Source organism: Paramacrobiotus metropolitanus, unplaced genomic scaffold, assembly GCF_019649055.1.
Source record: "Paramacrobiotus metropolitanus isolate TYO unplaced genomic scaffold, Prichtersi_v1.0 Parri_scaffold0000016, whole genome shotgun sequence".
NCBI lineage: Eukaryota > Metazoa > Tardigrada > Eutardigrada > Parachela > Macrobiotidae > Paramacrobiotus > Paramacrobiotus metropolitanus.
In genome coordinates, this window is record NW_026570236.1 from 87,112 (window position 1) to 113,252 (window position 26,141).

Sequence of the window (26,141 nt, forward strand, 5' to 3'; positions counted from 1 at the left end):
TTGCCGATTATAATGCACAATGCTGATGTATGTACACCGTTAAAATATACCTTTGTGCGTATGTAAATCCAGAATCAATCAAACTTTTCGTAGGTACACATAATAAAGAACGTCCGGAAAAACCCGCAAAATTTACTAGCCAAATTCAAAGTAATTAATCTGAACACTGATTAAAAGAATTAAACCGGTTAATAATTAAAGAATTCAACCAGACCCATACAAACTAATCGCAATAAACCGTGTAAATAATCCAAAACTAATTGCAATTCCACGGATTAAAAAACCCCAAAACCCCGTCTAAAATTAAAATTAACATGCGCTCTATCACCTTCAAAACATTAAGAAATCCAGTAAGTAATTTCCCCGCAAAGACACCGGTTAATGGAATGCCGATGCGCACACTGCTCTTAAAAAGCGAAACGATTCTCCGGTGCAAAGCCCACTTTATCCAGATTGGGATTGCAAGCGAACTGGATCATAGGCGGTGGTCCGCACATCAGGACCAGGGTGTCTTTGCCGGGCGGCGGCAGATGCTCACGAATCATCTCTTCACTGACAAATCCCTCGCTGTACTTCCAACCCGCGGGGGCACGGTCCACGGTGAACCACAGGTGGAAACGGTTGGGTGTACTGTCGCGAATGGACTCCAGTTCCTGGCGCAGAAGAATGTCACTCTCCGACTGATTAGCGAAGAGCAGCCAGACTTCCGTGGTGTCCTTGGGATCCTTAAAGATGTGACGGATAATTTGCATCTGCGAAAAATAATCACCATCGTTCAAAACTTCACACAATGTAATTATGTATTTATTCGAAAATCGCAGGAAAATATTCAAAACACACACACGTATCACAAAACTGCCCAGTGAATCGAACAATTAATTCAGCATTGATACAATTAATCACAATAAATTTACAATTCACTGAGCAATGCAAATTTATTTCTACGTACAGTCATAATTTTTCATTTTATTTATCATAATTTCTTACTCACCATAGGAGTGATTCCAGTTCCGCCAGCGATCATCCCTAAAAGGACAAGGTATTTCGAAGTCACTTCTATATTTTGTTATACCGTCTTTTGCGGTGCAGTTGTACCTAAACGGGTGGCACGCCTGGGTTTAGCCGGACTCTTCTTATCCGCCTTGATGGAGAACTTCCCCTGTCCGTTATAGATTAAAAGACCGTTTGGTCCGCGGACATCGATAGTATCGCCGATATTCATTAATTCCAATTCCTGGGACATTTTGCCGCCTTCGGGATACTTGGGATGAGTATTCTTGAAGTACACCTTCACCAATAAATCGGTATATCCTGCAAATTATATTTTCGATAAATCTCTACCAACAGCAAACCTACAAACGTAAGATCTGCGGTACGACTACCAACAAGCGAAAATAAACATAAAACCATGCCGCAGTTTTGGTTTTAGGAATTGCGGCGAGAATAATCGTACCTTTATCATCATCACTGGAAATAGGAGTATACGGCCGTATCACAGTTTTTCCCTCAATGTTGGCCGTCAGGTAGATATGCTGGCCGATTGGGAGACCCAGGACGTGCTCCTCTGATGGCAGTCCCAAGCGGTAAATGCGCGTATCATGACTGACGATGATCTTCTCAAGAAGGGGCAACCGCACCTTCTGCTCGGGATCCACAAGAGTTTTCGGATGAGACTTCTTCTTGTTCATGTACTTGGTGACAAAGTACATCACGGCCATGGCCAATCCGGCCGTGGCGAGGATTTCCACCGCGAGGGTGGCTGTGGAAGGCATGCTGAACATCGGAATGTCTGACGGGGATGTCGATGTCTGCGGAAGAAACAGCTGGGCTGCAAGCAAGGAAGTCGCTTCGTTTTGGCACCCGGGTACGCTTATCGGTTGAGGTTGCGTTATCACGAACACACAGATATGATTACTGGTTACGTTTTCACTGACATCTACGATTCTACGTACATATACCGATATGCAAAAAAAGCAATGCGTAACACGGAAACAGATGAGAGAGTGTTTTAGAACCAGAACGAATTCGAGGCGATCATGCAGTCAATTTTGCGCATTAACCGATGATTAACGCGAAGACAACCGATGCACCGGTGGTCTAAATAAATTGAGAATTATTACAGACGACTAGTTCTTGGGCGCGATCGCCAAAAGCCCAAAGGCCCAAAAACTGGCTTCTGAAATTTGCGAAATGCTCCAGTTTGAAGTGAAAAGACTGAAAACGATCCCAAAATTGTAGTGTAATGCCTGTTGGGTAACGAAGATATACGCAATGGGGAAAGGCGTCATATACGCAATGGGGAAACCTTTGGCTGGTGGTTACCAAAACATAGTTCGTGGCGCTACACCCACCTAACAATCGTTTAATTATGCGCGGGTTTGTTTTGACTGTTGCCTATAAGGCTGCAAGAATGAAGAATGCAACATTGTTGTGACGTTGTCGCAACTTTCAAATGTTTTTTTTTAAAAATTTATGATATTATTCGTACTTGTTATTAGATACGGATAAATTTTAATTTTCGAGTCATTAAAATAAAGAAGTTAAACAAATGCCTCCAACCAAGCTGGGACCAATCGGTTCGATTCATGTTCAGCAGCGCGCTTATGGTTGGTCAGTTGCTGTTTCTTGACACGGTCAAGCGGAGCGTTGAGTCACGGGTGTGAAATATACACCGAAGCTGAGCCATAAAATCCGGATTTCACACATCAGATACGAGAAGCTGTCTCATTTTCGATGCTGTTTATATTTACTTACAGCTTTACCTGTCAGAGTGTCACGTATACTAGGTTAAATTGGAGATTTTTATTTCCACCGTGAAAACGGAGAATACAGAAACGGTTCGCGGGGGACGCGGCTGCAAAGACAAATGTTCGGATTTTGGCCAGGTTCTTGGTTGAGAATCGCGCAGATCGTTGTCGCATCTCATCCCGCTGGCGCACGTCTCACGCTTCCGAAGCGTTGACGTTGTTATTGTGGTTGTGAAGAATGCCAAGGTTTCATATTAATATCTAGTGTTTGGAGTGTATAAGGTTATTTGTGGGATTAGGGATCCGCTGCAGCTTCTTGCATTCGTGATGCGCTACTTGTTGATTTTCCAATTTTTCCATAATATTTTGATCGTTGATCTCGCAGTATCCGTCGTTTGAACTTCATTTTCAAGCAGGATTGTGAAGCAAAGGTATGTTCGAAAAGTCCAGAATTTATACCGCTAATTAGGAATAGCAGTGATGTTACCAAAATCATTAAACATTCGGAATCTACAGTATGTTATGATTGTTAATTTGTTATAACGTTATCTTAACAGTGCAACTCATCACTCATGTAAAAGAAAAGAAGTAATTCATAGTATTGAAAATAACTGGCAGATGTATGATGTACGTTATGAATTTGATCCTGTTGTTTTGTTAAGTAATCTATTTCTGTGCATTACTAGCTGATCCAAGGTATCCATGTTTTTCTCACTAAAAAGTGTAATATTTAGTAGACACTAACGGTGACTAACCACGCAGATCAAAAAAATTTCTGAAACATTCCGCAGCTACAGAAATCTATAAGGGTAAGATCATCATAATTTGAGTAATTTTCAGTTTGTCGAAATATTACCAGTTTGATTTTTTGGACTTTTGTTTTTGCAGTAATATTAATATCAGTATTTATTACAGTACTCTGCTAAACCATCGAACCCCCTTGTTTGGCCATGGAAGTACGAAAAGCATACGCTTTAACGTTTATAGTTTATACATTTCTTCAAAAAGAAAGCGGCAATTTGGTTACGATAAAACAACGGTGCACGGGCGCGCGAGCGAGCAATGTCAGTAGTTTTTTGATACAAAAAGGCGCTTGTTTGTTGCATCGAGACGCGCGTGCTGTTGAATAAACAGCGCTTTAATTACCGGGCGTGCATAAAAACGCTTACGGAACGGATCGTTTGCTTTTTGCAGGTCATACATTGGCTCGCGTTAATAATTTTTGGAGAACCTAAAATAACATTCGCAGAGACATTGGATAATCTACGGACTCTATGTTAAAATTACCTTTTAGATTTAAGATATGAATGTGTTGCGTTTGACAGTTCCGGAGCGAGCTCTAGTCTTATTAGCATTGTTTTCATAATGACAAGCGCGGTAAGCAAATATGTTGCTGTTTCATTGAACGTTGAAAAATACAACCGAATGTTGTAGTAAAAAGGCCTTGGTAGTTTAATAGCGAGCATAATTCTAAACACCGTTTGGATGCTTTTGACCTGTGTAAAATTCTTCACAGTTGGATTCCTAAAAATAATGCCAGAATATTAAGAATGGCAGAGTATCTTACTAGTCAGTAGACATTTTCCCTTGTAACTGAAAAATCGCGCTTCTGTTTGGTTACAGAGTATTTAATTTTTACAGAGCAGTTAAAAGTTGATATTCGAAAATGTCCGCACAAGATTATTTCTACATCGAAGTGGACAAAGGCAACAAGCCGACATACGGGATGACATTATTGGGCAGCGGTCCTTGTATCGTATCCGACGTCGTAGCCAACGGTGCGGCTGATCTGAGTGGCGTCCGCCCCGGTTTCGTCGTCCTGGAGATCGATGGGAATAATGTGATTTCCAAGAACCACAAGGAGGTCCGGGAGATTATCCGTGTAGCGGAAAGTAACACGGGTGGTAGTATACAGTTTAAATTCGCCACAATGGACGCAGCCTGCCATTTCTTTGGGCGCAGTCTGCGGGAAACATTTGAAAGCAGCCGGTCAAGGAGAAAATCGGATGGTGCTCGGCCGTCCGCGAGTCCCAAGGCACGCAAATCCGATAGTAATCTCAGGATGGCAGCGGATTCGCGGCAACCTTCAGCGGAGATAAAAGACAATCGACCATCACACTCCGTTGCCGTTCAAGTGGATTATCAGATGGATTCGCCTCCCGTGAATCAGGCGCGGAAGCTGCGGACTCCACCACGCGAACGGGTGAGATAATTGGTTTCGTTATTACTCACAGTAGAATGTAGTGTTTTCAGAGAAATTATTTTTCTTGTGCGATGGCCATGCCGAAATGTTTACATCCAGTTGTTATTTTCGTTTTGAGAAAATGTTTGTTCTGCATCGTGGGTTCTTTGCTGCTTATTTCCATTCGAGATTAGTTAAAATTGATTTGGATTTATTTTAACATATGAATAACGTAAAGTTCGCCTACATTTCAAATGGAATTAGCTGAATAATGTTGCTAAAATTTCCCATTTAGTGCATAGTTTCCTGCATGCGCGTATGTGCTACACATGATTAATTGATTGGCAGTATAATTGGATCTCATTCACGCATTTTCTTTAATGGCTCAATGTAAATTTGAATAGCCGGCGATTAAAACCATATCTGACCTTATCTGTCAGAAATTATATCGGGCTGATCACAGTCTGATTTCTTTATTAAGTGCCAAATTAGCATTGCGCATCGTTGCATAATTTTGTTTTACCGCTTTTGTGGACATATTATGATAATCTTGTGTATTTGCCGTTCGCTTTTATGTTACGAAATTATTTGCCAAAAGGATTATTATAATTTCTCCGGTATAAGCCAGCCATTACATGATGATCAGCGTTTGGGTGTGATGATATTTGGCTGATTATTGCTGACATATAATTTTCGAGACAAATGATGTGGGTAGGCTGATGATGAAGATTACATGATGTTTACTTCACCGCATACCTGCACTTCCCTAAAAATTATTTATGATTAAATTAATTGGCTTGCCTAATGCCTATCAACTGTTTTACAACGAAGCCAATTGTCCATTCTCTAATATGAAACTGGAGCATCTAGGCTATTTGCCGACGTAGCGTTAAGGCTGGGAATTTTATTTACCGTCATTGGACTGTATCAATAAAAACTCGTTTGCATCACACTCATCAATTCAGTGTCGGCTTTTTAATGCAAATGAATTGGAGCATTCAGCATTGTTTGCCGGTGCCAATGTCTTCCATGCTTGTCGCTATTGAAAATTGTTTATTTATTTTGTACTTAAGCCAACTATATAGTCACCTGTTGTAAAATATCACAAAAAGAAAAATTTGCTAGAAAGGAATTTTCCAATATTATGCAATTTGGTAACCAAAACGATAATTTTGACGGCCCTGTAAAGGGTAGATCAACATACAAACATAATTGCACCGCGCAGTATTGAACTTGTGCGCTGTTCTTTATTAATGGATCATCCGACTTGAGCTGTAACAATACTAACTGTTATTTTTGCTAATAAAAAGTCGTTCAGAACGATACTGAGGCAACCTGTGAACTGAGACAATGCATTATGATAATCAAACGACATAAATCTTGAAATAAATGATTATATTTTGCTGACCCATTTCCGGTCATTATGTTGCACACAATGATGCTCATCTGTGGTGAATGTTTGTCCATTTACAATGGCAAACATTTCAGCACCCAGCCGATTTTCGAACGTGAAATCGAGACGGTCAAGTGCTAGATCTCATACCTCTGACAGCGGATCATCACCCCCAATGAATTATGAGTTTTTAATTTACTCCATAAAAAAACTTTTTATTAATCCGCTCTAGATTGCTGTCGGTGGCAGGTAATAGATTTCTCAATGCTTCATCAATACTTGAATAGCGTGTGTTTGTGGTAATGGATTTGCGTGTCGGTTTTTGTCCTAAGCAAATGTCTTGTCATGTTTTCAGAAACCCACACAACCTCGATATGGTGGAGAAGTGACACGCCGACCACACATCCATCAGACGCGCGACCTGACCCGGTGGATGATGCGAACTGCTGATCCGCAGAATGTCTCGTCGCCATTGAATAACAAGTCCTCACTGAGCCCGGCAGCCGGCACCACCGAGTTCGTTTGTGTATATTATTTTAACCTGGTTGACCTTTTGGGACCGGTAGAGGAGAGTGTCTTTCGCGAGCATGTCGAGGCGTTGAAAGTCCAACCGGGACAGCGCTTCTGGGCCCGGCTGGTCATCAACGATAAGCGCTTGACCATTTTCCGGCGCGAAGGGAAATATGTCTCGTATTCGCAGCGAAACATGCGCGATGTCTTTGTCCATGAGGATGGGAACTTTTTCGGCTTCACCGCGGTGCGGTTGTCGCAGGTGAAAAGCATGTCGCCAAATCAGATGGGCGGCAGTCCGGCGCAGACCTTAGATGTGTATTCCTGCCACATAATGTACGTCGATCCGGAGCTGAAGGCCACGAAAGCCCGACAACGGGAGATTTTGTCAGATTTATTCGGCAAAGACCGGTTGTTGGTGATGAACAACAGTGCCGGCGCGTATTTCCCGCACAGTGCCAGCGATGTGGCCAGCGCATTGCGGACACTGGTCAAGGTGGAGAGCTCACCGGAGGACACGATGATTGTCAGCAAATCCCGCGCCAACGCCAGCACTGTGGATCTGCTGAAGGAGTCTCAAGGCTGCGATGATGCCACCGCCAATTTTAATAGTGCCAGCGATTTACGGAATAGTATGCGGAAGTACGGACCGTATCTGGGGTTGAACCGGCATTCGATATCAACGGAGAATGTGGGACGGCTACAGCGACCGGCGCCGGTATTGGTCAATTCTCGCCTTAGCTGCGTTACCGGATTGTATGCAAATGGCCTACCGCAGACCATTGCGGAGACGGAAGTGATGATATCCTCACTGGCCAGCTCGCAGTCGGATGGAATCGGGTCTATGTCGTCTTATGATGAGGAGTTTGAAAGGTGTCTGCGGAGGGAAGCAGTGTCTTCGTTTGATCTCACCGGACGAACGGGAAACGATGGGTTTATCACACCGGTTAGACCCATTGCCGCGCCTATGAAGAAGCTGGAACTGCTGGATGTTCTACACGATCCGAAAGGGTTAAATTTGTTCCAGGTAAGGCACTGACACTCTCAGATTCCTCGTAGTTTTACTGTTTGCTTAATTTTTTAAGATATTCTCGTGCGCGACTCGACTTGTGTACTCCGATCGAGAGAAGGTTATGTACCTAGTTAGTTAATGTAGTAGCTGAAATGTGTAGTGTAACGGCTGGACCCGGGTTTGTTGGCTGTAGCAGGCAGCATTCGTGATTCGTGAATGATTATTTTATGTAACGCTACTCTAGGGGATTAAATTTCGTTATAAAATTTTTTGTGTTTTGTTAACAGTAAGAACGTTGATTACTAGTAAAAGTATTTATTACTTCTCGACTACATACTTTTTTGAAACGTAGTATTTTTGCTACCATTATATTTTGTTAGTGCTTCTTGCTCAGCATATCTGTACGCTCACTGTTTTTAAGATTTTCCTGCTGCATTTGATCTTTCAGTCATATTTTCGTGTAATCACGATGTTTTGTCTCGATAGGCTTTCTTGAAACAAGAACACAGCGAGGAGAACAGCAATTTCTGGCTAGCCTGTCAGGATTACCGGGCGCTGAAGAAATCTCGTGAGGTAAATTAGCTGTAAGAACACTTGCAGATTACACTTGTTGTTAGCTGCATGAGTGTGTGTTTGTATTGACGGGGGCCCTGCGAGTGACAAGTGACTAAATTTACAGATTGAGGCGAATGCGCGCAAGATATTTGACAGGTATCTGTCTGTGCATGCATCGGAGCCCATCAACGTTGACAGTGATGTGCGCAATGTAATTGAACGCAATCTCAAAGTGGCCACTACTTGTCTCTTCGATACGGCTGCCAAACAGGCAAGAAAAGCCTAAGTGATGCACTTGTTTTGTTTATCATCATTATTTTGGACTAAACGGGATAGTAGTGTGGTCTAATTGTGTGTATGTCTCTGCCACTGACCAACAGGTTTTCGATCTGATGAACACCGACTCGTTTCCCCGCTTTGTCAAATCAGCCTATTATGGCCAGCTGATGCAGATTCTCCATCCCGATGTCAACTTGTTCAACAAAAGCATGACGTGCCTGGATAAGAAGGAGACCAATCTTGGACCGTCACGCAATAGCGGGATCCTGGGCTGGCTGGGAAAAAGGTAAGTCTGAAATGTAGTCAAAGCGTTCAGGAAATGTACTGCGTTACTTGCATAACATACAGTACTTTGATCGCGACGCTACCTTTCGATTTTTAATTCAATAAATGATTAGCCAGACGGCTTTCTTCGCGTACTGTTTCTTGCTTGCGATTTTGTTGTTACTTCCGTGTTATTGTGAATTAATTTAAAATTACGGAGATCGGCTTGATTTAGTGGATTGAACATTGTATTCACGCACGTGCTTATCGTAGAAAACCGATTCGGATACGCCACGCTCTGGCCGCCAGTCGTTGCCGGTGACCGTCGACTCGCCAATGGATCAGCGGCGACATTCGGTAGTGAAGAATCGCTTTCAGAAGTTAATTGACAAAGGAAGGAAATCGCTGAGTGCACGCGTCAAATCATCCCGTCGTAAGCACTGACTTCATTCCAGTTTTTCGGTGTTTACGGATATATGGCTAATTGTCGTTAATTAAATTAGTAATGCAAATCGTAGAACGGTGGATGCAGAAGCTTAGGTGCGGCGTACGAATGTAGCCCTACATGAGAACATTGTCGTGTTATTTTAGAAATGACTTCGTTTACTTTTGCCGAAATCTTTTGTAGAACCGACGTGTGACTTCCATATATTTTTATGGCTATATTAGGTGAAAGTCTAATGGAATGGGTGGGTGAAAATCGAAGCCCTCTTTCAAATCCGCAACCTGTCCCGCACATCAATGTCTCTCCAGCCCCCTTTGAATTCCGCAAGCCGTTGACCCCTCCCCCAAAAATGGAAGTGGTGGTGCGCAGGGAACGCAAGTCGCAGTCCGCTAGCAAGGAGAAACGTCTTTCACTACAGTCATTCCAGCGTAACAAATCTAAGGAAACCACCATCCCCACCGAGTGGACTTTCAGTCGCAGCTCACTGGACGGACTGGAGAATGTCGGTCCGGCGCAGTCCGCACGATTAGCCCGGGAGAGCGTCTCGTATGTGAATTTTGAACGGAATCTGAAGTCTTGAATTTTTCTCCAGTTTCTTTCTCTGTGAGTTTCGTTTGTGGTGTAAATATGCGTTTTGCACGCTGGCATCTTGTATGTTCTTCATGGCGCTCCGACAGATGAAACGTGGATAATTTTTATGTTTTGTGATTTTCTTGCAATCCAAATTTGTACCGTCGTGCAGAGCAGATTGTGCTTTAATGTGGCACATTTTTCAACCCTTTACATTATGTACGTCGTTTGTAGCGTCCTGCTGTACTTGTTTTGTCGTAAGTTTCTTTAAAATTCTCTTGAATTTTAACGGGTTTGATAACCATTGTGTTCGATTTTTAAGAGCACTTTAAAATGCAAATGGTATAATAAAGTATCATTTCTTGTCTGTTCGCTGAACTTCAGATTCACCAGCATGATAGCATCCTTATATTATGTCATATTGTGCATTTCTGATAAAACATTACTACAATTAGTCATATGCAGTACTGTAACACATCTTGAAACCGAAATCATAAAAATCAAAGAACTCCATAATATGGAGTCCATATTCTTTCTGCATAGATAATAATGGAACTTTGTAATTAAAATCAGTTATGATTTATGAAAGGGCATGATGATGAACTAGTGCTGATTCTGGCGCTGTTTTTTTTTTCTGGCATGAAGGCTTGATTATGGTACTGGTTTGCACGGAAACACATACTACACATTTTTAAGTTGTCAACAATAACCTATAGGCTATAGCAACGTGAGCCAACACGATCAAGTTTATTTCATTTCAAACGTCCGCAAGATAAATACAAAATATCGCAACAAACGAAGAGTATAAACCGAAGCAATTTCTAGCATATATTATTGCCGCAGCCTTAGAACATTATGGAAGGATCCCTGGGTCTGGTAACGTTCCATAAAAGCCTATTGCTAGTTACGGTCACATTAACGGGTGCATTGGATATCGTGGTATTTGCCGCAGCTGGTGCGACAGTTGTCGATGATGCGACCGTCACTTTAGGCGCAAAGGTCAGCAGTCTTCTGGACGAAGTGGACGCTATGGTCGTTGTAGATATTGTCGTATTAGTCTTTAACGCTTCCGTCGTATTCGTAATAACTGAAGTTATATTCGCTGTAGTAGACGGTATTACAGCTGTAGTATTTAGCAGCAACGATGTTGACGCTGTACTTGTTGCGAATTTAGCTACTGATGCTGCTGTCGTGGCGTCGGTGTACATCTGGGAATCCTTGTATCGCCGTCTTAAAAACTTGAGTATCGAGGTGTTCTCTTCCGGGCGAATGAAGACCACTACTTTACGACCGGAACCGCTGTTTGATAGTGGTTTTAATAGTGGCGCTGTTGGGACTTCGTTAACACTGGCAGGTGATTCTTTGGTATCTTGTGAACTGGTTGTTGCGAGACTTGCGACTGCGCTGGTTGTTGCCGGCACAGTGGATGCCGACGTGACGCTGTTCTTCGTCGCAGTCGTGGCAGATGCCGCAGCAGCAGTTAAAGCAGTGGAGCTTGATACCGTCGTCGAGGGTTTTGTACTGGTCGTTGCTTGAGTTGTTGGATTGGTTGCGACAGACACTGCAATCGTGGACGAATTATTAATCGATGCATCCGTGACCTTTCGGCGAAAAACACCGCCCATTTCCGGACGGAAGAATAATCGAATTGCCGATGAGTTTTTAGAGACTTCGGTGCTCTTCGATGAATCGCCTTCACCGCCCACCAGAATGGAGAAAAGTGAGCGCATTGTCGACACTTCTGTTGTTGGGGCGACCGTTGCTGCAACTGTTGTCGTAGCTGCCGTTCTCACACTATCTGTCGGCTTATCTGCTCGCTCTTGGAAAAACGCTTGCGCCAGTTTTTGTTGGGGATCGATGTAGACGGTCTGTTTAGGGATAAAAACTTTCGGTGTATTAAACTGGAATCGAAAGGGTTTGCTACTGGAGGTCGTGAGCGTTGTCGCTGCCGTTGAGAGTGTAGTTGGTGTGTCCGTGGTGACAGTGTCGGATTGGTTGGCCGTCGTGGTGTCGTTAAGGGATGCGGGCGTGGTCCAGTAGGATGTTGGTGGGGTGGTGGCGTCCTCCTTGTACGTCCCCTTCGAGTAGGAACTGATCCAGTCGTAATAGTACCCCACATTGGTGAAGAGCGTCGGAGCCCCCACTTGCCGGCAACGGTTAACACCCACCCCAACAATACCGCTTAGTTCCCAGTTGCCGTATTTGGTCTGGCACACCAACGGTGATCCACCGTCCCTCTGTAAAATGATGTCAAAATTTTGCAAAAAATAACAGGTAAACCACAAAAAGCTAAAACTTTTCCAAGTAGCAATAATATATCTGTAGCATCTGTACAGTATTATATAACCGGGCACACAAAGTCGTCTTGTATATATGAGGTCACTCACATCACACGTGCCACCGTTTTGGTTAATGGCATCTGCACACAGCATAGTTGTGGGGAGATCGTAGTTCTTTAATCCCAGTTTAAAGAAGGATTTCAGGCACTCTTGAGGATACGGAATGGACATTTCTTGTTTCTGTAGGATGGGTGCAACACCTAGCGAATTTTCAAATCATAAGAAAACAAAGTAAGCAGCGAACGAAATGTGTATATATAATTAGCCCAACGCATACACTGTTGTCAAAGCTGCATTTGCACACTGCACTACTTTTGTGCTCACGAGCAAAAGGTTATCTATGTTTTCCGGCTTACTAGCGTCATTTGTTGCACCCCAACCGGAAGCGTAACAGGTGCCTTTCCAAGGCTGAAAGGGATTAACCGGCGTCGGGCTGAGGCAAATCGGGCACAAGTTGGCATTGTCACAAGAAATCGGATTAAAACGAATTATGGCAATATTGTTTTCGTATCTACAAAGTAACACAATAAAATTTTATTTTATTTTCTGTTGCTCATATTTAAGTTGGCTATCTATACAAAAAAAATTTAATTTCTGCAAGTCCTACCAGCCTATATAATTATGAAAACAGGCCGGAATTGTAACATCATTTCTTCTTGTATTTTGAACCACGGCAAATCGAGATAAAGGCTAATCCTAACTCGTGAGCCTGGCAAAAGCCCTTATACTACGTAAATGTTCAATAATGTGCAGATCAGTTGGGACTGGCCTTTTTGTTATATTACTAGTAACGTACTGTAAAACAGAAGAACTACATGTAGTTCTACACGTTCTCTAGCAAATGTCTGTACAGACATTTGCTAGAGAAAGTGGTTTCTCTTTTTTATGTAGCGATCAAAATTATTAATTACATTTTTTACGAATAAGCTGTGCGCATTTACTTACGTCCGGTCGTTGTATCCGCTGTGAAACGCCATTTCGTTGGGAACACGGAATACCGGTATTTCGTCCCAATTTGCTGATGCATTCATAATATTCGTCACATCGCTGATGTTGCGAAAACCAAACGCCATGAAGATGATGAAGTTAGCATCGGTGATGAATCTGTCAACGAATACTAAATAAATTAAAACTGACGGTGCTTAATTAAAATTTGCATATCTTCGATAGCAACATTAGCTGAAAGTAAAACAACTTATTATTTAAAACATACTTTTGTATTTGTAACATAAGAAGCGCATGCGCATTTTCGCATGCGCATGCGAATCACAACTGTCTAAAATGTTTTATTTTTATAAACCGGCTTTGATTCACTTACGGTTGCAGAACATGGGCAGCAGTCAATGCCATATCTTGCGCTAAATAACAAAATCACAAAAATTTAGTTCGTGACTGTCTTTAATTTTAAGTATCAACCAAATGACGTCGAGAAAAAATTCTTCCAGTCTTACCTACGAGACTTGCTCCACCGATAAATATAGGCGTTGTAGTGGCAGAATTATTTTGCAATTGGTCCGTATCCACGATAAAAACCCCGCCCTGAATTTAACCACCATTAATCGTAAGTATTTACTTATATTCATGAAGAAAATTATATAATTGTTTACTTTGTACACATTTTCTCGGAGATAAGCAAGTATGCTTTAAGTTAGCCGTTGGTTACCATAATGCGCTTCACTGCATTTTCGTTGTTATTATAATGCAGCACTGGATTGCTGTAATTTATCGCCTTTAACACGTGCACTATACTGTACATGCACGTGGCGGCGGTGGTGTAGCTTGTAAAACACATCTTCCCACCTGCCAGCAGAATTCGTATTTGTCGGCATCTGATCCATTGACGATCCGTGAACTGCGTTCTTGTGCTTGCAGCATGAGATCCCAGTCGTAGTTTTTATCCAGTTTAATGCCGCTCTCGGCGACATTCTGTTTTTGCCGGGCTGTACCGGAAATGCCGCAGCGTTGCGAACAACTGCCATCTTCCGGGATGGGCAGATTGACGCAGCAGAACTCGTCATGCGAGCAGTCACCGAATGAACTGTTGTCTTTGAAATAGTAGGGATAACCGTTTTGAAAGACACATGTGAACACGTTGGACGAGCATTTCCCCAGACCGTTCGGACTGGAACACAACTGGGCTGCAACAATTATCATAAATTTTAAATTACCATTATTTATTTGCAATTAACAATAATATAATAATATTGTTTAAAATTTATGATTTTTAATTAATTCAGTTTTAATATACTGCAACTAATTTATGCATCACGTGGAGCGGCGACATGTATACGGTATATACAGGTTATTATTAGCAATTAGTAGTACTCGTACTACATTTAATATGCGGATACGAATGGAACGCATTTCAGGCTTAAAAAGCATCGATGTTAGTAAAAAAGAATTGAAATTAAAGATTTTATGGAACAATCAATCGTATACCGTCGACGAAATGGCAACAGGAACTGAGAAATAACAATATTCCCACAGAATATAATAAAACCGGCATCTTTTTGTCAGAAAAAATAATACTGAAGTATCTGATCGCAACGACGATATAGAGCCAATGATAAAAACGGTTTTTGGGATATTTACATCATCAAGGAAATGAGAATTTGCCGGCCGTAATGTTAACGCATAAAATACAGTCCGGTATGATGCGATCTCGTGGTCAAGGCCAATGGAACACACCTGAAGAATCCGTATATAAGAAGCCGTTGCAAGATAAAAAAGTTCCGTTGAGGAAGAAACAACAATATTATTATGCTGCTGAGATTCTTGGTGCTCATCCGACCGGGTCAACCACCTGTATACCGTGCATTGCGTTTCACTTTCAGAAGTTTTCGGCCTGCGGATACGTGTAAACAGCTTCTACCTGATGAATTATCGGCGAAAGATACAGATGTGATGCGCAGAATAATTTATAAAAATGCCCGTACATTCATTCGCATATTATGCTTGTCTAATATAATCATAATCTCGGACGCTACTGCACCGTATACAGAGTACATTATAATTCACGATCACCACCAAGCAGTTTCACAAATGCAGCGAAAAGTTTGCTAATTACCCGATTATCTTCTACAGTGTTTGTTATGTATGCAGAATTAATCGTTTTTTGTCAAGGATTAATGCTGGGATTAAGTTGTATTTGTTTACTTTTTTCTCGGCATTGGCATATCGCTGGTGGGAAATTCGTTTCGACTAGTGATTAACAGATTTATAAATTTGTTCTTTGTTAATTACTTTTTGTTTTTTACTGTTAATGGGTTTCTGTCTAATCTCATAACTGCAAGGAAGTTTTGTAATTCTGACGAAACAAGGCAAAATATCTGTACAGCGCTCATGTTATCATATATACCGTACACATCAGTGTTTATTATTAAAAATAATACAGCCATTACGTCGCAACGCAGTCCCTACAGTAGTGAGCAACACGTTACCAGGAAAGCGGCTTTTTTATACAAGTAGATGATTAAACTGCAGAAAAGTTTACGTATTACGATGTTATACAGAACAGACGGGTACATTCTATTTCCAACCACCAAAAGTAGGTAAAGGTACTGGTTGGTCCATGGGATAAGATGCCGACGAGCCCAGGGGACGAATCCCGAGCTGATTGAGCTCCCGACTCACGGGGTCAGCTTTCGGCTCCACTGGCGGCTGATACTTGAGCGCTTCCTCCTTCTGCATCCGCCGATTCTCTCCCCGCCGCTCTTCAAACTTCCGTCGCAGCTCCTGTAGCCGCTCAGCCGTGATACTGTTCAGTCTGGATGCAGTGCCGTTGGGATGGAGAAATCGCTCGATCTCGCTTTCGGTCCGCAGCTGCAGTTTGTACGCGGCCGTGTCCTCGGCGTCGTGGATGGGCGCTTGCTCTTTCTTAGCTCGCGGCGAATCTCCCGCATACGTTCCGGGGATAAACGCAATATAGGCAGCGGTATGGTCAGGTATTGCTCCAGTTTATCGGCGTCGGTGATTTGCTGTTTGTAAGCGGCAGTTTTCCACAGCTTCCACGTTTGCGCTCGGGCTTCGGCGAATTCCTGGCGAATTTTCTTCTCTTCGTCGGGCGTTAGCTGGATTTCAGGGAAGCCGGTTATATTGGTGCTAGCCGTTATGGCGTTGGTGTCGATGGGAATTAGCGTATCCGTGTCAACGGGAGCGGAATGCGCACAAAGAACCAGCGCTAAACTTAGCAATACGGCTGTCACAACAAACTGCCACATAATGGTGGTTTTGAAATACTAACGTAGATAATTATAACGTTCCGTAAATACAAAGCTCTGTACTGGCAGTTGATATGTATTATTGGTGTTAATGGGAAGTCTGCGAAGAGGTCACATCCACTTAGAAACGGCTTTAAGCTAAAATGATATAACGGAGCAAAAAAGTACGTCAGCCAAATTATAACAGTCGGAAAAGCATAAACTGCCTCTTTTATGTCGTCTGAAGTGGTTAGCATCCCGCTATTGCGCCTCTGAAGTGCAGTGGGATTCGAGGAAAATATCAGTACGTATTCTGTACATGAACAATACACTGCAAATGGACAAAAAAAAGCGCACTGTTATACATTAAAGTGGTTTTCGATTTTCACGGAATATGCATACTGGTTCTCGTTAGATTTCTTGATTGCACTTACAGGAAACAAACTGCAACGGTTTGTGTATTAATGTACGTAGTATAATTTAGTGACGGATGCTTTTTTGATAATTTTGCAGTATAGTTTAACATCAAATGCAAAAATGATATTATATATACAGTAGCAGGCAGTAAGCCTGATTGTTGAATGGCAACGTCGACGAGCAGCCCGGTATAATTAATATCGTCATCTCTGAATTGCTGGCTGAAACATATAAAAAAATTCCACTGAATTAAACAAATCTCATAAAATATGCAATCTTTTGCACCACGTGTCCACGTTTGAATACAAGCACAATTCACACAAAAATAACTAGAAAGCTCTCAACTTTGTAAACAAACCAGCAAATTCGAATATACGATTTAAACACACAGACAAATATCCACACTCTTCGCGCTGAATGGCTTTTTTTCAATATTTTAACGAAGTCGATCGGGGTTTTGTCTGGGTAAACTGCGTTCCGTGCGGCAGGGGATCTGTCCCCGGGACACTTTTGTAAGCGTGACTGCTATGATACTGGCGACTAGGACCTGACTCTTCGTCCGACGTAAATGACGTCGGCGTCGATACGGAAGGTGTGGGCTCCATGTTAACCGGCAGGATTAATTTGGAGCCGCCGGATGTTTGGATAAAATGGGGAGATCGTGGGGAATAGGCTTCTTCGTCATGGTCGGCGGGATGGGTGATGGGGTGGGAATATGTCGTATATACTTGCCGGACGTAGGTGTGGTCGGACGCCGGGAAGGCGCTTTCGTGCCGGGTCACGTTCCGGTGTGTATGATTCTGTGTAGTAAAAATTATGCACAGTCTACAGTAAATTTACGAACTAACGGGGAACATTAAATGCACAATCTAATTATACCCACCCATACGTGCAGCGTACTAATTAACTGATCTGTAAAACTAAAAAAATTTTCTAATAAATGCGGAGCAAAACGTCTTATATGCACATTGCACAGTTGCAAACCAGTGTTATACGAGTGCATTAAGATATACACCGCAAACTTCAAAATTACGCCTTGTCGACAATCGATTATCCTTTACAGTACGATATGCTCGTATATTATAATTTGAAACATACTCGAGTAGTTATATACTGATTGAAATAACCGTGAGAACTAAACTGGCATTGCGTAATCCGATGTCTCCAAAGTTTTTAGTCTTACATCCGTATTTTTTTCCAACACCGACGATGTCTCCGACTCTGACCCTTCCGTCCAGACCATCTCAAACGTCTGATATTCCCTTAGCGGTCGTTTTCCCTGGGGATCCACTATTCGTTTCGCAGGCGACCGGTCATGGTCCTGCAACTCCCGGAAGATCTCTTTGACCATGGATGATTCTTCATACGAACGCCGCTCGTCCTCATCCACCCGCGAGCGGGCATAGTGCGGCTCTGTCGATGTATCCCGGATGAACTGGATGTGCTGACCGAACTGAACGGCCGCGCCATGTGCGGTGGAGAGGGGGTGGGGAGCTGCGGAGGCGAGGGTGGTGGTGGCGGAGCGCGCTTCTTGGGCGAGCCGATACGGCTAAAGGTCACTGTCTCCTCACTAAGCCCTTTGGGGGTTTCGTGGCGCTGGAGGAGGCTGTTGGAGGTGGAGCTATCGCGGGAATGCCAGGTACCGTGACCGTTGGCGGTGCCGTTGGTGTAGTGGCCCGGCCGGGTGACGATGTGACGAATGGAAGAGGCGGGAGAACTCTGCTGGAGGTTCCTCACACTAGAAATCCAAAAAAAGTTATTCATGAAAAGTTGCTTTTCGTTAACCCTAAGGATATAAGTAATTTTAACACTACTTGCAAAACTGGCAGTAGTGCTGCTGAAATTAAAGCAAGCCAACTAACATTAATTAATAATTATTATTACAACGGGTTAGACGCACTGAGCGAAAAATAGTGTCTATAATGAATGAGGGTGAGGGAGGTCTTTACAAATTATAATGGTTTGGTTTTCGTAATTAAATGAATAAATTAAAATTTCAGTTTAGCACAAAAAAATTTGAGTTGTTATATTTTTACCAGCGGATTACTGAAACACGGCGGCACGTACACGTACTCGTACGAAGCAGAAGCAGCAATAAACGTTACGCGCCTTCATGCGATTTAGGTACCAGTTTTAAGCGTGCGATCATCTATAGGGTCGCGTTTTTATCAGCAAGCAGAAAATATAAATGGATTTTGAAGGAAGAAATTTTTTCTCAAGTATCATTTAAAAAAATTTTATACCTGCAAGAAGGCATTATGTCGCTCACTAAACATGTGCTTTGGTGGCTAAATAGCTTACATTAAATATTCACGCATGCGTACGACATAAGTTGTTAAGAATCAACATCTTCCGTAAGCAGAAACAAATTACAGTAATTAAATCGAGTTAACACTAGAATTCAGAATGCATAATAATAATAATAGTAATTTTATTGTCGTCGTGTTGTTGCTCTCGTATCTGTACCTGCTAACCGCCGACTGCGGCGACGTGTCTCGCGCTTGTCTGGCGGATGCCGGCTGCAGATTGCTATGCTGTGGACCCGCATTACGGCTGACCGTGGAATTACTCTCAACGGACGAATATGAATCGCGTTTGGCGATCTGATCCAGATCACCAATACTCTGACTGCGCTTCAGCGGGAAAGACATGCCGTCGAAAAACTGCCCGGCTGCGGCCGGCGTTGAACGGGCCTGTAAACTCGAGCTGCGACGGCTAAATTTGGCCGATGCCGACGAGGAGGATGCCGCGGATGACCTTGTAAAATCATACTTTTTGACGGCCAGTGTCACGTCGTACGGCGATGCGTAGCTTAGAATAGTCAGGGCATCTTCAAATACGATATTCTTGAAAGACACTTCAACGTCCATTATGCGATCACCTGCGAAAAAACAGCAAGATGTCACCGAAATCAACAGTGTTGCATTAGAACATGTACTTAACCAAACACCGGAATATACGTACAAACCAAATATCTTACATAATATTCCAGGTGTTAAATGTTAAATCTGACCTCTTAACGCAATTAGTGCATGGAATAATGGAATAATTAATTTCTCAATAAAATTTAAATTTTTTTTATTTTTTAACTTAAGTTTTTATACGTCTGGTGTGTGCGGGAAAATTTTGAAGTAGGGACAGAAAAACCTTAATTAAATCTAATGTTGCGCAGTGTCCCCATTGAATTACCGGGTTCCAACAGTCCCGACTCCGCTGCTGGACCTTTCTGCAACACATTTTGAACATAAATCCCATCGCGCAGATTTCCGCATATGTTGAACCCCAGACCGGTAAAGTCGTGTCCTCGTAATTTCACTTTTACGCGATCCTGAAATAATGTTTTATTTTTATAATGCATGCTTTTTTATCTTGCTTACAAACTGCAATATCCGTTTTTAGTTTCAGAAAATTTAATACCAAGGCGGTTTAATTTGTGCACATGTACCGTGGTTTATATTTTTCTGCATTCATTTTGTAAAAATTTTCTGTAGGTTACTGTAAAAATTTTTGGAAGGTTACTGTAAAATCTTAATAAAGCTTTTATTCAAAGAAGATATAAAAGTAATATTATAAGTGATACGAATGGCGTTTTAAGCCACGGACGCTATGAAGGGCAATAAAGCTTGGCATGCGTAACCTCTAGAAAAGCAAACTTTCACTTTCGAAATTATTTTAAATTTTCAGAACATTTTATTGCACGGCAGTACAGGCAAACATCCGACGGACCATACCTTTTTCGAGTGGAATTTCTGTGGAACTCGTTGGTGTAATGTTGACTGTGTGCGCACCGCTCCGGCCGGTGCTGTTTGCGCATTTCCAGTGTGATCGCGCGTTCTTTCCCCGCCATCTATAAAATACCAACATTGTGTAAATAATCGTATAAACAATCCTCCTTCCGAGGAAATTGACGTGATCTCAGTATTTGATTTATGGAATTTTAATTCTGTGAGAAAGTCCACATCATTCGTATGCATTGCACAATTTATTTGCATTACTATTATAATTCATTGTATGCAATACATCTGTAATTGTGCTGTTAGCGGCAAAATTGTAACTAATGTTACAGGCAGACTGGGAAGTAGCGAATCCAATTTTTTGTCGAATGTACCGTATAAATGAAATTAATAATTATTATTTTTTAGTTGCTGTGACGGATTTACGCGCATGCAAATTAAATTTATTTTGTTGGCTACGTACGGCTTGCTTCTAATCCAAAACCGGCATGTACAGTCTGTATATCTATACAGGTAGTATATGGATGTATTAAACAGAAAAATCCTTTTAATCAATTAAGATGATTTTTGTAGCCAGCTGTCATCCGCCAGTTTACAAGCGGGTTTAACAGATTTTCCAAGCTAGTCTGTATATTGATACAGCCGGGTGGAGTCAGTGTTTAGAGATTGTTTGTGTGTGCGTGTGTTTTTTATGGTGTCTCACGCCTGAACAACTAATGGTGCTAAATACAGGCCAAGGATCAATACAGTTCCCATATTATGCCGCCATCATCATCCGCGCTCCGATAAATTTCACATTAACTCCACGCAGGAAAGTAACACTTTAATTTAAAAGACTGTTTGGCAATTACACAATTATTCGGTGCAATGTCGAACTATATAGTCGGCTTACCCACGCTGGAGATAAAACGAATTCTGATGCTCTCAGACTATAATTGTACCTTCGTAAAATTACGACATAAAGAATGTTGCTCTCTTTAAAAATACATTGCATGTGAAAAAGTGATTTAATTGATAAATGCGCTGTAATTATTTGCAGTCTCATAGCCATGCATACAAATTTTATTCTACGCGGACGGCATTCGACTTGAATTCTGCGATTACTGAGTTCTCGATAGTAACGTGCGTTATACAAAGTGTCTGCAATTATCGTAATTGTAGCACAGATATCTATAAACAATTTACGTATGTATATATTTTCCAACAAAATTACATGAAGTACTATTTAGAGAAATGATAGATTATTGAATGTGTATATCAATTTTGCAAGTCAAAGAGGATGTTCTAGCTTAATAACGCTGAACAGCAACAGGAGTCTGCAAATGTAAGTCGGAACACTGCAAACACAACCAGATCGATTAGTAGGACCATATCAGCTTACCTTTGGTACGGTTTTGGTTTTTATGGCCTTTATGCTGCTTTTGCTGGTAGACCAGATGAAGACCATCGTCTGGATCTTGAAAGCCGGCATTGACATAAGCCTTCGTTGGACCATGGTGTTTTCTACCCACACCAACATCGGCGTCAGTAATTAAATGCTTTCGAGTAACATTTGACGCTCCCATGTTGACACGGTATCCCGGCCTACTGGCATCTACAAAGTTACAAACAGGGCAAATAGTTTGGTTGTTTCGATCGTGAAAATCGTGTACACTGTACGCTATTAAAAAGTTAATTCGGCTAATGATTCTACTGTTCGCTCATTCTGTGGTCACTCATTTCGGCTGAAAATTTAATCTGCATAGCATTTTGTTTAGCATTTTCTGAAGAAATTTTATTAGTTTCGTTGTTTCTCACAAAAATATTAACAAGCGTGTAAGTTTAAACTGAGATCAGATAGCACATATCTTTTCGCAAACCGCCACTTCACTACGACCGTGTATATGTACCATAATGGCAGTTTGACGTGTATAGATAGCACAGAACTGACTGCGAGAAAACTGGAATAGTTTTCGTTAATATAAGTACTCGTATATACGGAATATCGGAATGAACTGAATGCACCAGTAATTTGATCAAGCAGTCCGCACAAAACTTTGACAAAAATCCGCTACCGTATATAAGTATATAAATAACATAACTGAACGGATGAATATATAGAGCAAATAATCAGTTCTAACGGAGCTCCGCTGGTCAATTGCTGTTTGTATAACCTGATCTAATCGGGATCAATTCATATAATGAATTAACTAATATCACTATCGAAACACAGGGTCATTGTCAAGTGATTAATCAGTCTATCGCATAAACTGGAGCATTATCCTATAAACGTGTTATGCCAGTTCAATTTGGCATCGATAAAACGAAAATAAGAAAGACTTGAAATCTTCTTCTGCGAGCAGCAATAACAAATAATATGGACATTGATAACGATTAATATTTTTTTCTTAAGTCTGTGAATCGTCTTCCACGATATGCAAGAAGCTTGGATTTATTGCTCTGCGCGTTAACGTAATACCAAAAAAATATAAGGTATATTTTTGTTTTATGTTAGTGAAACTAGTGTTTTTATTCACACTAGCTATTTTTATTCACATTAGTACATTCAGGTGAGGTAATATTCCACGTATTTAGGCTGTCTTATAGTTCATATAAAGCGGTAATATTGTTGTCGGGCAGATTGGTAGCCAAAATCAATACAAAATTATGATTAATCGTCAGAATTACACTTGACCACATTATGATTACTACCGGACGGTGTTACGTACAAGGTCGAAGGCAAAAGAAAGCGCACAAGGAAGATTAAACAAGTCTATGTTTAAAGACAACAATCCACGGCTAACAAAGGATTGCGACACGTTTCTTTGCTTTCATTACAGCATCCGCGCAAAATACACACACATATACTCACCTTCGAAATCGATCTTCCCATCACGCTTCCGCATATAAAACCAGTACCAGGCAAAAAATCCGCAACAGGTCAACACCAGCGTACACAGAATACTCCCAATTACAGCGCCGGCAATATCGCCGTCGGTGAATTTCTAACGTGGGGTCATGGGTGCCGGGTGCCGGCGGATTCTGTCCACTAACGCTCGTCCAGTATACCAGAAATAGGATAAATATTCCCGTAAAATGCATAATATTCCCGGAGTGATAATAGAATCTTATTCCACTGCATTCGACATAAAAGAATCTCACTGTATGCAAAAGCGATACAGTGTGTACACACACGTTGCACCACTTTGCTCGCTGAACTGCCGGGACGAAAAACAGCAGCCGATGGTCTGCCGCGGTGGCTGCTGTTGCTACCGCTGACCGGCTCGTGCGGTGTCGCGCAGTCAATCAATTTACAACCCGGCTGGAAATTGAGGCGGGGATTTATGAAAATTTATTACGCCGACGGACGGTCAGTATTATACAGATTGTGTCGCAGGGAAAGGAGTGCGCTCTTGATACCTACAACGGAGCATGAATTTATTAAATCCGCTTTTATGGTGCCATAATTCACGCAGCTGCTGTTAGTGATACTGTGGTAACGGTGGCTCATCGGCGCATGCTGCGTATGTGGCCAATGAATTCTTTTTGAAAAGTGATATACTCACGGCTTTATCAACTTCCAACTGGTTTATTACGGTACAAAGATTGCCTATTTATTGGGACATTTAATTGTTGACTTATTGTTATCGCCTATATTGATAGTGTAGCCAAGGTGTAACGTTAAGGATTGATAAAGCACTTGCATAATTTATGCACATATCGCTAACAAATATTCGACAAATAGCGTGTGTAATACGAAACTGTTCGAGCATTTTACATGAAATTACAAAACTATTACTCAAGCGAAGACAAATAATTTACTATTGGAAACGTTACAACGTTAAACAAATTGGCTGTTATGCACGTAAAACCGTTACGCATTTAATTTTCTGATGCAACTAGTAAATAAACGCAGAAACGTGTATAGTTACTGTATATATACTTCTACATAATATATTCTTGTATTATTATATGTATATTGCGCATTTAGTTTTATAATTCAGATGCAACTAGTAAATGAACGCAGAAATTTGTATAATTGCATATATACCATTGCATCTCTTTACTCAATAAACTATAAAAAAACTATAAAAACATTTAGGAAAATCCTAAAATATACCAACACAATAATAAATTTATAAACATAATTCAGTGCCGCAATTTTAGCAAAATTTTTGTCTTAAGCTTACCTGTTGGTTTTGGCAGAGCGATTCCGCATCAAATTCAAAACGAAGGTAAACGTACGATAAATGCTGCCATTTTCTCAATCGACAACTTCTGCGTTTACAAACGCAGAGTTTCACGACGCATGTATTTTTTGTCGATAATGCCGCAAATCGGCAAAAACTTGACAGGAGCTGAGGATTTGATGAGCACAATTACCCAGTAAATGAGGAAAGCGTGGTATCGTGTACACGGACACAAAATAACCGCACACCAGTGTATGGCCGGCAGTAATTTTCTTGTCCATCAATCTCCGCAGAGCTGATCAGAATCCGCGCAAAAACACAACACTGCATCGTACATATAACAGCCAGCGCCGGTGCGTTGTTGACGCATGAATAGCGTAATAGCCGGTCAGTTGAAATTGTTCCAATCAGCAACAGTGAACGTGCGCCGTGAGGGCCATTTCTGATGACAATAAAACCAACTGACAATTGGACAATGGCATCGCGGGACAATGCAGCAATCTTCACTCTAACCTACATCAAAACAAGCGAAATTGTTGCATATACTGTATTTAAAAAAATTACTGTATTATAGGGATAAAAGTGAATTATTAATTTTGTCAATTTGTAAAAGAGTTCCATAGCACCCATTCGTATATCATATACATAGTTATGGGCACATGTAATAAGTGGTCGTCCTGTTATACGTCGGCAGTATTTTTTTCGATGGACCATTGTAGCGTTGTTCAGATTCGTATGCAGTCGCCGGTGGAGTATTTCAGAGATCTACTTGTAGCGGATTGTTATTCACATCTTGAGTTGTCTGCCCATCTTCACTTCCGATTTCACCGACCATCATACAGCAACGTAATCTCGAACACAATGAATAATGATGTGCCTGTTTGTAGTGTACAATACCAGTAGCACTGCATCAGCTTTGGTACTCCAAGCTTTCCAAACAATATTAGTGAGTGACCACTTGTGTGTGCTACATGTACAGATATATAGTATGTATTACAGTCTGTACTTGCGTAGAAAGTATTACTGCTGAATCTGAGCAGTGCTGACTGCTGAGCAAGTGTGGTCACGGCATCATTTCGCACTTACCAGTGCAGCTGAGGACTAAATCGAACGCTTACGAATATTGTGAGAAACCTGCGCATTTAAGCGATACTATCCCGAGAGAGATATGTGTTATTGATCAAGAATATTTCAAGGGACGCTGCAAGTTTTTGTAGTTGATATTGAGTTTCATGCTGAAATTATGACGGTCTAGAGACTTCGCATCCGTGACCTTTCATTATGATTCGCGCCTCAGACTTAACTGATCTAAAGTCTTTTTATACC

General features: G+C 41.6%; 3 protein-coding genes across 3 annotated transcripts; 1 reads left to right on the forward strand and 2 right to left on the reverse strand.

The window, feature by feature from the left end:
- Positions 1-116: 116 nt before the first annotated feature.
- On the reverse strand, positions 117-2,191 carry LOC129585181 (NADH-cytochrome b5 reductase 3-like). The gene is made up of 4 exons (XM_055477771.1): positions 1,454-2,191; positions 1,096-1,311; positions 992-1,026; positions 117-752 (listed from the first exon to the last, which is right to left on the reverse strand). The coding sequence occupies exons 1-4, from the start codon at positions 1,779-1,781 to the stop codon at positions 408-410; spliced, it is 924 nt and encodes a 307-aa protein (XP_055333746.1). The 5' UTR covers positions 1,782-2,191; the 3' UTR covers positions 117-407.
- A 377-nt stretch (positions 2,192-2,568) lies between these two features.
- Positions 2,569-10,323, forward strand: LOC129585405 (uncharacterized). The gene is made up of 9 exons (XM_055478069.1): positions 2,569-3,178; positions 4,389-4,950; positions 6,678-7,859; positions 8,331-8,417; positions 8,524-8,670; positions 8,780-8,964; positions 9,163-9,166; positions 9,216-9,375; positions 9,612-10,323. Exons 2-9 carry the CDS (start codon positions 4,414-4,416, stop codon positions 9,965-9,967), a joined length of 2,658 nt encoding a protein of 885 aa, XP_055334044.1. The 5' UTR covers positions 2,569-3,178; positions 4,389-4,413; the 3' UTR covers positions 9,968-10,323.
- Positions 10,324-10,690: 367 nt separating this feature from the next.
- LOC129585406 (uncharacterized) lies at positions 10,691-24,885 on the reverse strand. The gene is given in 16 exon segments (XM_055478070.1): positions 10,691-12,194; positions 12,345-12,496; positions 12,653-12,807; positions 13,242-13,400; positions 13,615-13,654; positions 13,748-13,835; positions 14,097-14,434; positions 17,451-17,712; positions 18,096-18,311; positions 18,314-18,650; positions 19,379-19,793; positions 20,102-20,240; positions 20,644-20,759; positions 22,028-22,240; positions 23,498-23,630; positions 24,871-24,885. Coding segments are annotated over 16 exon segments (4,170 nt in total). The 3' UTR covers positions 10,691-10,802.
- Positions 24,886-26,141: the final 1,256 nt, after the last annotated feature.

Bases quoted from the DNA above. Each gene is read 5' to 3' on its own strand.
- LOC129585181 (XM_055477771.1), bottom strand. From the start codon at position 1,781: ATGTTCAGCATGCCTTCCACAGCCACCCTCGCGGTGGAAATCCTCGCC. The intron at 1,027-1,095 runs GTACAACTGCAC...TTGTCCTTTTAG, and splicing joins CAGGCGTGCCACCCGTTTAG to GGATGATCGCTGGCGGAACT. The intron at 753-991 runs GTGAGTAAGAAA...TATTTTTCGCAG, and splicing joins GAACTGGAATCACTCCTATG to ATGCAAATTATCCGTCACAT.
- LOC129585405 (XM_055478069.1), top strand. From the start codon at position 4,414: ATGTCCGCACAAGATTATTTCTACATCGAAGTGGACAAAGGCAACAAG. The intron at 4,951-6,677 runs GTGAGATAATTG...TCATGTTTTCAG, and splicing joins GGACTCCACCACGCGAACGG to AAACCCACACAACCTCGATA. The intron at 9,376-9,611 runs GTAAGCACTGAC...TGGCTATATTAG, and splicing joins ACGCGTCAAATCATCCCGTC to GTGAAAGTCTAATGGAATGG.